The following is a 12,107-nucleotide window of genomic DNA, read 5'->3' on the forward strand; positions in this document are numbered from 1 at the left end:
TTGGGCTCTGTGAGGTTCCGTTTCTTAAAGGCAAGTGGAGATGACAAAGCTTACCTCAGAGGGTTTTGTGAGGAACAAATGTGACAGTGCTTGGCACAGGGTCTGCTGCCCAGTAAGTGGGTAAGTGTTCAGGAGACACAGGGAGCATAACTAGTGTTCTACCAGCCCCTGATCTGCAGATGCCCTGGGCCCTGCTCACCTGGCTCCCATTTATCTTCTGGATCTGGCTCCAGTGGTCTCTGTTCTCTGACTCTTGGAACAGCAGCACCCGCCCCACATGCTGGTATCGGGGGGCTCCAGCTGCCAGCAGTGATGGGAGCCCTCGGGAGGGCAGCCAGGCCACGGTGTAACCTGAGGAGAGAGAGATCAAGGGGCTTGGAGTTAGAAACACAGTGGCTGCTGGAAGACGGTAAAATCCAGGGGCAAAGGGGGCAGAGACCTGGGAAACTGGGTTAGTAGCAAAGACGCATTGAAAGAGCCAGAAGACTTTCTCCTAAGAAAAGGAGCCACAGGCTCTGAGTGGTACAAATCTGCCATCTTGGTCCAAGGCTGCGTTTCTGAAACGGTGGACAACACACATGCCCAGGAAAAAGCAGCCACGTACCACGGGGCAAATATGGTGCACCCTCTTGAGGCTCAGTTCACCTGAGGGTTGTTAAGGGAGACTACACTTCTTTTAAGTAATAAACTAAAATGGGATATATTAGTAAGAAGAATGCAAAGTTTGCATAAATATTAAAAATACAGCATGAGACTTGAAAAAACTTCCTGCTTAAAGATCCCCCTTCAGGCTATCTTCATACTTCACAGCTCCTGTGGTGAGCGTCTCTCCCCTCCAGCATGTTTGAGGAATGTTTGAGGAAACGCTGCAGGAAACCGGGTGAGGGACTGGGCTAGAGCCAGCAGCCACCCAACAGGAATGCTGACTAAAAAGATAACTAACCGACCCAACTTGATCTTCTCTGTTTAGAGCAGTCGAAAGCAAGTGAGAAAAACAGCCATGTCTGAGAGTCGACAGCACATGAAAGGAAGGATGGAGAGGCTCCTATTGGTTCATGTATATTCCTGAAGCCCCAGGGTGAAACACTTGCCCTTTGAAATCAGAGAGACAAGGTTTTAATCCTAGTGGCACTACTTCCAAGCTGTGCAATCTTGAGAAAATTACTTCATGCCTCTGAACCTCAGTCTTCTCATCTAAAAAAATGGAGATAGTACTAACCTTAGAGAGTGGTTTTGAGGATTAAATAAAATCATGGATTTAAAAATATATATATGAATGTAGGGGGGTGTGTGTGTATAGAGGGGTGGGCACCTAATTAGAGATGAAACTTTGAGGTTCTCTCTTCTTCTTTAGTGAGTAGCATTGTCAGCTATTTTGCAGCATGCTGAAGAACAGATAAGCACCTTGAAGGCAGAGGTGCAGGCACCACAGTGCACGTGTAGTGGTTACTAGCACAGACTTTGGGCTCTACCTACCAGTTCTGTCACCCTAGGCAAGTTATTTAACCTCTCCTGGGCTCAGTTTCTTCATCTGTAAAATAGAGATAATAAAAATAGCTACTCACAGGGTTGTTGTGAGGATAAGATGAAATAAAATACGTTAATACACGTCAGGCACTTAGAACAGTGTCTGGCACATAATATTTGTTTAGCAAATATCGTCAAAAAAAGAAAAAGAAAAAAAAATCACAGAGGGCAGCCTCCCTTAGAAAGGTAGACACAGGGGCCGGCCCCGAGGCCCAGTGGTTAAGTTTGCAAGCTCTGTTTCGGTGGCCTGGGGGTTCGCTGGTTTGGATCCTGGGCATGGACCTACACACCACTCATCCAGCCATGCTTTGGCCGCATCCCACATAGAACTAGAGTGACAGAATGACTTACAACTAGGATACACAACTATGTACTGGGGCTTTGGGGAGAAAAAAAAAAGAGGAAGATTGGCAACAGATGTTAGCTTAGGGCCAATCTTCCTCACCAAAAGTCAAAATAAAAGAAAGGTAGATGCAAGATGAATAGCACCAATTTTCCAGAGGAAAGTATTTAATAAGACCCTCGTATTCTGAGAGTTTGTTAAAGGAGTGGCCCACCCCCATACAGGGGTCATGGATGAGGCAGGGTGGAGGGTGCTGGTTCTAGATCTTTGAGAAGGCAGAACCTGGAAGCAGTCCTATCCCAGGGTTCTAGGAGCCAGTTTGTACCTTGAGACAGGCTGACTACATGGCTGTGAGTTAAAAGAGCTATAACCTTGCAGTACAAGGGTGAGGTCCCTCCACCGCCTGCAACTGGCATCACCCTGGGTGCACAGGCATCCAGAGACCTGTGCAGGACAAGACCGCAACAGTGACGCCATGAGGCAGAGAGAAGCAATAGCAACTGTGGATTGACCAGCCTCATTTCCTCCGTTTGGCATCAGAACATCTCCTGAGATTGAACCAACCCTGGAGTTCCTGGATAATTCAAGAGGAGGAAGCCTCAAGGAGGAGCTGCTGGTCCACCTGCTAATGAGGCAGGTTGTTTGAAAACGTATTCAGGATTTAATGTATAGGTATGACTGAGTGACGACACAGAGAGGTCACTGCGTTGAAAGAAGTTTATTACTCACAGTTCCCCAAAGCAGGATGCAAGGCAGGCTACACAGGGCCACCTGGGGGAAGCACCGGCATCACTGAGGAGGTGGGAGGAGAGAAGGGAGAGTATGGCCCAGAGCCCTTATTGTGGTTTTGGTGGGAAGAAATGAATGAGGCAGGGTCGGCAAGCAGGAGCAAGCTCAGGATTGGACAGTTTGAATAATGTCGGTAGGCTCTGGGCTATAGGGGTGGTCTTAGTCGTCTAGTACTGGCCCAGGGGTGATTTAGGTCAGAGGGAATACTGGCTTGGTGTGTGAAAGTTAGATAAAGTTGGTGGTTGGATACAGGCTCTGGATTGTCTGGCTGGCATATGGAACGCCTGCCCACCAGCAAGTTGTGAACTCTCCATAGGAATTAGCTAGCCCTGGGAGGGGAGTCTCTCCAGGATTAGCAAAGCCTCACAATGTCGAAGCATCATAAAACACAGAAAATAAAAACATGATTAATATACAGGCGAGGGGCTATTAAGGGAAAAATTAAGAATGTTATAACTGTATTTAAACTCTGAGTTTGTTCATGCCGGTTGCTAAATTGCTTTCATTATTATTTTGAAAGTCAGTCAGAGCGATTCTCTGGCCCCTAAAACTGAAAGAACTCAGCAGAAAGGAGAAGTACTCACCCAAATAGCCTTCTTTCACTTCTTTTGTCAGTGGTTCATTCCCAACAAATGCATCATCTTGTAGGTCTACCTTCAGGTCTAGAAAGCCCCCAGCCCAGTCCTTGGCTCCAACTGCCCCCACAACGCCACGGCCCTGCCCAGGGAAGGAGAGGGGCAGTCAGTTGCATTCTCACAGCAGCCCTCTGCCCATTACTTCAGGCCTGCCACTCACCTTGCTGAGGTCAGCGCTGATCCCACTGGAGGACAGCTCCATGTCAAAAGATGTCAGGTCCTGTCTGCTTGTGCCTGAGGGACAAGAGAGAGGAGAATGGGCCAAGACCCAAGGAGCAGTAGAAACAGTGATACTCACGAAAGGACTGAGAAAGAAGCATAGAATTTACCTTTTGGCAAGGTAGAAAGAGCACAAACTTTAGAGTCAGACTGGAAAGCGACTTATGCTTTCACTCTCATGTAAAACTCCAAGAGTGTCAGATGTGGATATCCAGTTACTCCAGCTCAGCATTGTCTAGGATGCGGCTTTGATTTCTGTCCCTACTCAGGCTTCCTCACTTCAATGAATGGTGCCACATCCACCTAGTGAATCACGCTAAAAACCCAGGAATCAACCTTGATCTTCCCTTTCCCCCTGTGGCACCTCCAACACATCACCAAATCATGATGGTCCTACCTTCAAAATCCATCTGCCCCTTCTCTGAATAGTCTGTATTGCCACACCCATCAGGATGGTCCAAGCCATCCTCATCTCTTGCCTGACTAATGCAGGAGCTTAAGATTTTCATCTCTTTGACTTCATTCTTCCTCTTTCCATGCCTTTTTTCCACACAGCAAGCAGGAGTAATCTTAAAAAATGTACATCAGACTGCATCTTTCCCTTTCTTAAAAACCCTTCATTACTTCCCATTGCTCTTTAAACTAAAATCCAAACTCCTTCTGAGGAGCAGGAAGGCCCCTGCCTCCCTCACCCACCTTCTCTCTCCTCTCCTCTCCACGCTCCTATCACTGCCAAGACCTTCCCCACCTCCGGCCTTCACACTTGCTCTCCTCTCTGACTACAGTGCTCTTTGCCCACATTCCTCACGTGGCTGTTCATGCCTCAGCTCAAAAGTCATCTCAGAGTGAATTTACCTCAACTTAAAAAAGGCGTCTTCCTTGAAATCCCTTTCTAAAGTCGTGTCCTCCAGTTAAATCTCTCATCACTTTATTCATTTCCCTTACAGCACTTATCATAATCTTTAATCATCCTGTTTGTTTACTTGTTTGCTGTCTTTCTTTATCCAACCTGAATATGACCTCTGGGTTGGCAATATCCCTGAGTGTCCTATTCACAGGGTCTGGTACATGGTTGTTGCAAGCATGAATAAATTAAATAACAGTAATACCACCAGCCTTGCAAGGATGCTGAGAGGAAAGAATACAATGATATAAAGTGCCTGCTACCTGTAAGCTTTCAAGAAACATAGCAACTGTTATGAATATTTGTTCATTCACTGGACAAATACTTAGAGTAACTAAATATTTGGTGCCAGAGATACAATGACGAAAAAGCAGACACAATGCTTGCCATAGGAGACTTCAGAGTTTAGGGTGGGAGACTGACAGTGGATAGACAATTATAACACAACGTATGTCACAGGGGCTATGACAGTGAACACACAGCAGTTCCAGCAGCACACAGAACCCAGAATGGGATCAGTGTGAACTTATCAGAGGAAACTTATCACTTATCTAAACTGTGATGTGAAGGATGAGTGAAGGAAGGGCAGGACAGAGGATAAGAGGTACAGATAATCAGAGCCACGATTTACAGAGAGCCCACAAGGTACAAATACTCAACTAAGCAGTTGTGAGGGCTTGAATTGTGTTGCTTAAAAAATATACATTAAAGTCCTAACCCCTGGTACTTCAGAATGTGATCTTACTTGGAAATAGGGTCTTGGAAATAGAGGTAACCAAGTTAAAATGAGGTCATTAGGGTGGGCCCCAATCCAATATGACTGGTGTCCTTATAAAAAGGGGCTCCATTTGCCCATTTGCCCATATTAAGTAATTTGAGGCCTAGGATAAGTGAAAAGGAGGGAGCTGGGTGAGGGGAGGAGGGAATTATAGTCATTCCACTGGGCTCAGTTGACACTAGCAAGATACAAGTCAGTTCTGGGCCCCACAACGGATCAAGCTGAGCTTCAAGAGGAAGATGAATTTCATAGGGAAATAGAGGCTACTCCTAAATCATCGCCTCCTAAATTCCTACAAGAGGCCTTTTTTCAGGAGAGCTCGTTGTACAGTGTCAGACACTGAGTAATTGCTTGTTATTATTATTCAATGTGTCTCTAATCTAATGTCCCAGACCAGTTTCTGTGTACAAGTTCCTGAGCTCTCACTCCTAGGGGATGCCACTCACCCTCAATGACATAGATCTTCTTTTGCAGCTCAGTGAATAGATCTTTAAGCTTCTCAAATGTGTCCAGAATCTTTACAAACTCCTTCGTGGGTGTGGAGGCAAAGTTGTGGAGTGTCTCCTGACTTTCCTTGGTCTTGAAATGCTTTCCAATCTGTGAAGAAGTGAAGAGAGAAAAGCTGGCATCCCCAGAGTCACAGACCAATTTTCTATTATTTCACAAGATCCTGGCCCCAAGGAGAAAGACAAGAGGGGTTCAGGAACAGGAGAGGGAAGATGAGACACAGGAAGAAGCCAGGGGTCTGGGGACCATACCCCAATGATGTAGCGGATGATGTCTTTGGCTGCGTCAGTGTTGCCTTTGTCAGTGGCTTCCCCGTCAGTGATGATGATAAGCACTTTGGTGGCATCTGGTCGGGCCCCCAGGTCTTGCCGGAACACATTTGTCCTGTGTCCAGGAAGCGGTGGGTGTGAGAGATGCCTCCCAAATCATCTGAGGTCTCCTCCACCCCCTCACCCTGCTCATTAAGTCACCACCCTGCTGATTATGCAAAAGCCCTGCTCACATTCCCCAGGTAGGTACTCCCAGCCTTCAAAGTTCTCTTCGTTAGGAACCTCCTACCTCACTCTTGCCGCCACATCTCTCCTTCTAGACCAGTGGTCTTCACCTGAATTCTAGGCAGCCAGGAGGTTGTCCCAGAGTCCATGGGCAGTGAGGGGGAGGTTTGGAAAGGGGAGACTCCAGGCTTCCTACCATTCCTTTCAACTAAACCACAACTACCCTTTAATGAGGTAGATCTGCTGATGATCTTGGTAAGATTTCAACGGAAAAAATGGGTTCCACAGCTGAAGCAAACTGGAAAGTTACTCTTCCAGAGCAAGTTCATATATCCCCTCCTCTGCCACCTCCCCCACCAGGCTGCCTGTAGATCTCTGCTACAGCATGTCCTAGGGAATTGAAATGACCTGTTTCTGGGTCAATTTTCCTCCAAACCATGAGTTCCTCAAGGAAAGGACTATGTTTGGTTGCTGCTGTATCTCTGGTTCCTGACACAGAACATGTGCTCAATGCACGTGAAATAAAAGAAAGCAGAGAGAACTGAACACTGGACAGGCCAAATTCCTGCCCTGTCCACACCCTCCTTCTGAAGTGAGTGCCTACCGCTTTTGCTGGGACAGCAGCTCTGTTTGAACTATCTGAGCCTTCCCTCCCCACCCCACAGCTAACCAGAGATAGACAATTAATCCAAAAGCAGCCAATTCACAACCCCTGACTTACGATGTGACCTGCCTTGGGAGCAGAAGCTGAAAGTCACATGGAGAGGCCACAGTGGGAGGTGGAAGTGAGATACAGAGAGGTGGGTGGGAAAGCTACTCGGAAGCTGCCAAAGACAGAGGAGCTCTGATGGGCGGTGCCGAAAACGCCTGCTGTCAGGGCCTCTAGTTCTATATTGGATGCGAAATGTTTCTCTAACCTCCATCCACGTAGACATGGCCTATCACGGTTCCTGTTCGTGGATTTCCACCATCATCTCTCATCTAGATTTTTCAATAGCCTCCCAACTGGCCTCCCTGCTTTGCCTTCCCCCCTCCCCCCACCCATAGTCTAATATCAACCCAGCAGCCAGAGGAATCCTTTCAAAAACAAAATCAGATTATCACTCCTCTGCTCAAAATCTCCAATGACTTCTCATCTTATTCAGAGGAAAAGCCAAAGTCCTCACTCTGGCCTCCAAGTCCCTAACCCATGCAAACTCCCAAGATGTCTCTGACCTCATCTCCTACTTTCCCTTTTCACGCACTTCTCTCCAGCCATACTGATGTCCTGGCTCTTCTTCGAACATCCCAAGCGTGTTCTCAACCCAGGGCCTTTGCTAGCCCCTCTGCCTGGAATGGTCTTCACCCAGGCATCCATACGGCTCACTTCTTCACCTCCAAGTCTTTGCTCAAATACCTTCCTTGATCTTCTTATTGAATATTGCCTTATTTTTCTTTATTAAACTTACATCTTCTACTATATTATTTAATTTAGTTATTTATCCTGTTTATTGCATTTCTCTCTCCTACTAGAATGTAAAGTTTCAAGAGGGCAGAGATTTTTCAGACAACAACCTGCAGTCCAAATCCAGCTCACGGCTTGTGTTCGCATGGCCCATGAGCTAAGAGTGGTTTTCATATTTTTGAAAGGGTTCCAAAAACAAACAAGGACTATGCAACAAATACTGTATGTGGTCAAAAAAGCCTAAAATATTTACTATCTGGCCATTTACAGAAAAAATTTGCCAACTCTTGACCTGGAACACTGGCTGGCACACAGGCAGGTAGTCAAGAAGTATTTATAAAATACATTTTCAGGACTGCTCCTTTTTGCTCCCACAATTGACATCTTTTGGGGTGTCTTCCCACGCTATGTTGACCCCTTTCTCTAAGAACTGCCCCCCCTTCCCACAGAGGTGGGACTGTAGAATCCATGTTTGTGCAATGTGACTCTATGCCACAAAGGAGACCCAGGCCACAGCTGGGTGGACCCGTGGACACCTAACCCATGTTCGGCCAATCAGATTTTCTCTCCTGGAAGCTGGAATTTACGTTGTTCATTTGAATTGAGGAAATGAGGCTGTCATTTTTTTTTAGTAGACATAGCTTGACCATGTACCCACCAAAGCTGTCTACAGAGAGAGAAGGATGAAGTGGACATGATGGGTCAAGTGAGACCCAGAAGAAAAGAGCGGGAAACACACATACAGAGTCTTGAGAAGACATATCACATGCATGCTTAACTTATGCAACTTCAACTATACATGTTTAGCAAAGAAATGAAAATGAGAAAAATAAGTGTAATGGTACAGGAGATCAATATGAGTGTATGTCCAGGGGTAGTATGAGATGGAAGATATAATTCTCTTGTTCTCCAAACTGGCCTCAGTTTCCAGGGCCACTCTAATATTTAAAGATAGGTATTTTTATTTTTTTCAAAGATTGGCACCTGAGCTACCATCTGTTGCCAATCTGCTTTTCTTCCCCTCCCCCTCCCCCTTCTCCTTCTTCTCCCCAAAGCCCCCTGGTACATAGTTGTGTATTTTTAGTTGTGGGGCCTTCTAGTTGTGGCATGTGGGATGCCACCTCAGCATGGCCTGATAAGCGATGCCATGTCCACACCCAGGATCCTAACCAGTGAAATTCTGGGCCACTGAAGCAGAGCGTGCGAACTTAACCACTCGGCCACGGGGCCGGCCCCCAAGATAGATATTTTTAAAATATACAGTATGGCCCTTCAACACAATCCAACTATGTTTGTCTAGGTCTCAATTTAAACACGGTGATCTGATCCAACTCTGGGAAAACAAATTTCTATAGCAGATTTAGGAAATCAGGATATGCTAGTTTCCAATGTGGGACTTGAATGTATTGAATTTTATGAACAACTGAAGGAATTCTTCAAAAACAATTTTGAATTTTGAGATTTTTGTTTATACATTGACTTCAAAAGCTGATCCCCATCTAAGATGTGACTTTACTGTGGCTGCCACGGTTCACAATCACTTTTCAAGTGCTAGTTCTAGTCTCTCATGGGGCCTAGCAATACTCCGTGTCACAAAGGTTCATGAGTTAGCCCTGCATCCTCCCAAGAATTTCCCTTTGGGATTTAGTTAGTATAAAGTAGATTTCTGTTACCTGCAATCAAAAGAACCCGGACTAAAATTGTCTCACTTGAATTCTTACACTAACCTGCTCCTCGCTGGACCCACCTGTTGAGTTCCTACACACTGCCACTTTAAGAAGCTAGTGCACACAGAACAACTATTGGACAGGCTCTCTCCTGCAAAAGGGAACTCACACGACATAGTTGATGGCACCAAAGGTGTTGGTCAACTGGCGCATGTGCTTTACTGTGGCCAGCAGAACATCAGGGTCCTTCCACTGAACATAATCTGAGAAAGTGAATTCTGTTTTGTAGGTCGTGGAAAACTGAACAGCAGCAAACTAGAAAAAGGAGGAAGAAATGAAATGTCGTTATGCCTCCCTCCCCACTTGTCTGCTCCAATCTCTACTTCTTATCCAGGACATGGGCAACCCAACTCCACATTCCTGCCTCAAAACGTTCTTTTGAAAATGAGACAAGATATAAACAAACACAGAAATCATGGGCTTCCCACAGGCCCATGTGATCCAAACAAGCTGAGGGAGCCTGTCTGCAGAGAGAGGAAGAAAAGAGGGAAGTAAAAGCACAAAGAGAAAAAGAAGTGAGAACTAGAGCAAACCCGAGAAGCTTTCTACTCCCTCCTTCTTGTCCCTTCCAGAAGTCCAATTACAGCCACGTCCTTAGGTTCTAGAGACACTTCATACTAAATTTTTCTTTTATGCCTTAAGCTAGTTCAGGTAGGCATCTATTGCCTACAACCAGGAATCCTAACTAATATATTTACCCGGTAGGAAGAGTTGCTAAGTTTCTTCATCACATCCTTCATGAAATCCACAATTTTCTGAAATTCATTTTGCTGCAAGCTCCTTGAACCATCAAACAGAAATACCAGGTCTACATTGCCCTTTATACATTCTGCAGAGGCCAGACACAAAGAGATTTGGTGAAGTGTCTCCAGTGGTTGGCCTGCCCATGCTGGTTCCCACGTATGGGCAGCCACTTGGAGGTATTTTTACCCACTGGATCCCCAGTTCCTTACCCTGATAACCAGGGCGCCCTTGCAGCACAGGACCCCTCAAATTCTGGTGGAAGAGGTAACACAGGCCACTTAGATAGATATTCTGGTCACAGGTCCGAGACAGCCCAGGGTCACAGGCCTGAAGGAAGCAAAGGTGAAACGGTTTGGCCTTCCTCTTGTTGTGTGTCCTCTGGGCATCAGCCAAGAACAAGAACCTTCAGAGTCATCATCCCCCAACCTCACTCCCTACAGCCAACAGCAAGGCAAGGTAATTCTGCCTCTACATCATTCCTGCTACCAATGCTATATACCAATGGACGCTTATTGCCTATAGGATAAAGTCTAAACTCCTTAGTTTGGCGTTCATATTGTTTACAGCTGGGCACTATCCTACGTTTCCAGGTCCACCCCCTTCCATTCCCAATCACACAATCTATGTTCAAGCCAAATCAAATCACTCACTATTGCCAGAATACACAATGTTGTTTCTTTCATTTGTGACTATCTTTCCTGCCATATTGCAGTTTCTTGAAAGTCAGGGCTCATGTCACAGTCGTCTTTGTGTCTCACTCCCCTTTCCCCTTCAGAATCTAGCACAATGTCTGGCATGTAACGGTAGCTAAGTAAACAAGCCCCAATTAAATACTGGATCAATAGTTCACTCAGTTAGCCTTCTATTTCTCACCAGCTGTGTCAGAAGGATCCTGCTGTGATGAATTATAAAGAGCCACGGACTTGGAATCAAACGAGAATTTGATTCAAATCCTGGCTCTGCCTCTTTAAAATCATTTGACCTTGGCCAAGCCTCTTCATCCCTTTGGTCCTGTTTCTTCATGTATAAAATTTGTATACTGATCCTTATCTCACTTGAGTGTCTTGAGGGTTAAAAGAGGTAAAGCAATGCTTCCCAAACTTTAGGCATCTGTGTACCACTTCACAATTTCTGCCATATAGGCATATCATCCAATTACTTAATATTTTATTGACCTTTTTTTTAACTTTAGCCCATCCTAAGCAATGTGAGCCAAGAAATCATGAATTTGATATGCTCATCGTATATTTTTTCTGTCATTAAATAAATATATACCTATTAAAATAATAAAAGTTTGTGTACCACCAATAATCATCTTAGATACCAATGGTCATAGATATTTCATATTTGGAAAAAAACCCTGAGGTAGGTAAGGTCTTGAAAAAAGTTGGCTCGTAGTTCTCAATAAACACAGATTAAATCTGAATCTCTTTGATGCCTTAACCTTCTATAGGATCTTTAATCCATTTTTTTCTTCCTTCTTTTCAATCTCTCTTTCCTAGAATCGAGCTTCATAGGCTCTGATATCACACTATACAAAATTCTTACCAAAAGGTTTTCATTTGTGGGGTCTCTCGCCAAGGTCATTCCCAAGTACTTGGAGGTATAGTTGGAACCTGTAGGCACCAGTAGATTGGTCTGGAGGAACTCAGGTAATCCAAGCGTGGTGGGGCCAGCCTCAATTTCCCTGAGAAACCATTCCTCCCAGATCCCTCACCAGTTACTCACCACTCAGGCTGACTGGTAGGCAGTGTCCAGTGCCTGGCTGGCATTGATAGAGGTTTCCCGTGCTGTTCCCCTCACCTGGAGCTCCCACGACAACCCTGATGAGAAATCTCACCTGTGAGACGAAGTCGCCCAGGTCTTTACCCACCCACTCCTACCTATTAAGCGGGTTCGGACTCCCCACCAGGTATCTCAAAGCAATACAGCCACTCCTCTTCAGGGAAGCCCCTCAGTACCCATCTCTTCCCTAGTGAATCCCAGATAAATAATC

At 45.6% G+C, this 12,107-nt stretch overlaps 1 protein-coding gene across 14 annotated transcripts in view; it reads right to left on the reverse strand.

The window, feature by feature from the left end:
• Positions 1-12,107, reverse strand: part of ITGAL (integrin subunit alpha L) — a 73,996-nt gene that overhangs the window by 22,773 nt on the left and 39,116 nt on the right. For 11 of the 14 annotated variants that reach the window (XM_070568022.1, XM_070568018.1, XM_070568023.1 and 8 more), the window contains 10 exons: positions 11,840-11,934; positions 11,660-11,727; positions 10,321-10,438; positions 10,066-10,196; positions 9,477-9,622; positions 5,954-6,086; positions 5,642-5,792; positions 3,455-3,528; positions 3,244-3,376; positions 200-351 (listed from right to left, as the gene is read on the reverse strand). In XM_070568022.1, coding sequence (XP_070424123.1) covers positions 200-351; positions 3,244-3,376; positions 3,455-3,528; positions 5,642-5,792; positions 5,954-6,086; positions 9,477-9,622; positions 10,066-10,196; positions 10,321-10,438; positions 11,660-11,727; positions 11,840-11,934 — 1,201 coding nt within the window. The remainder of the gene's footprint in view (positions 1-199; positions 352-3,243; positions 3,377-3,454; positions 3,529-5,641; positions 5,793-5,953; positions 6,087-9,476; positions 9,623-10,065; positions 10,197-10,320; positions 10,439-11,659; positions 11,728-11,839; positions 11,935-12,107) is intronic. The other 3 variants (XM_070568028.1, XM_070568027.1, XM_070568030.1) reach the window with 1 other exon arrangement.

This window comes from Equus przewalskii, chromosome 12, assembly GCF_037783145.1.
Source record: "Equus przewalskii isolate Varuska chromosome 12, EquPr2, whole genome shotgun sequence".
NCBI lineage: Eukaryota > Metazoa > Chordata > Mammalia > Perissodactyla > Equidae > Equus > Equus przewalskii.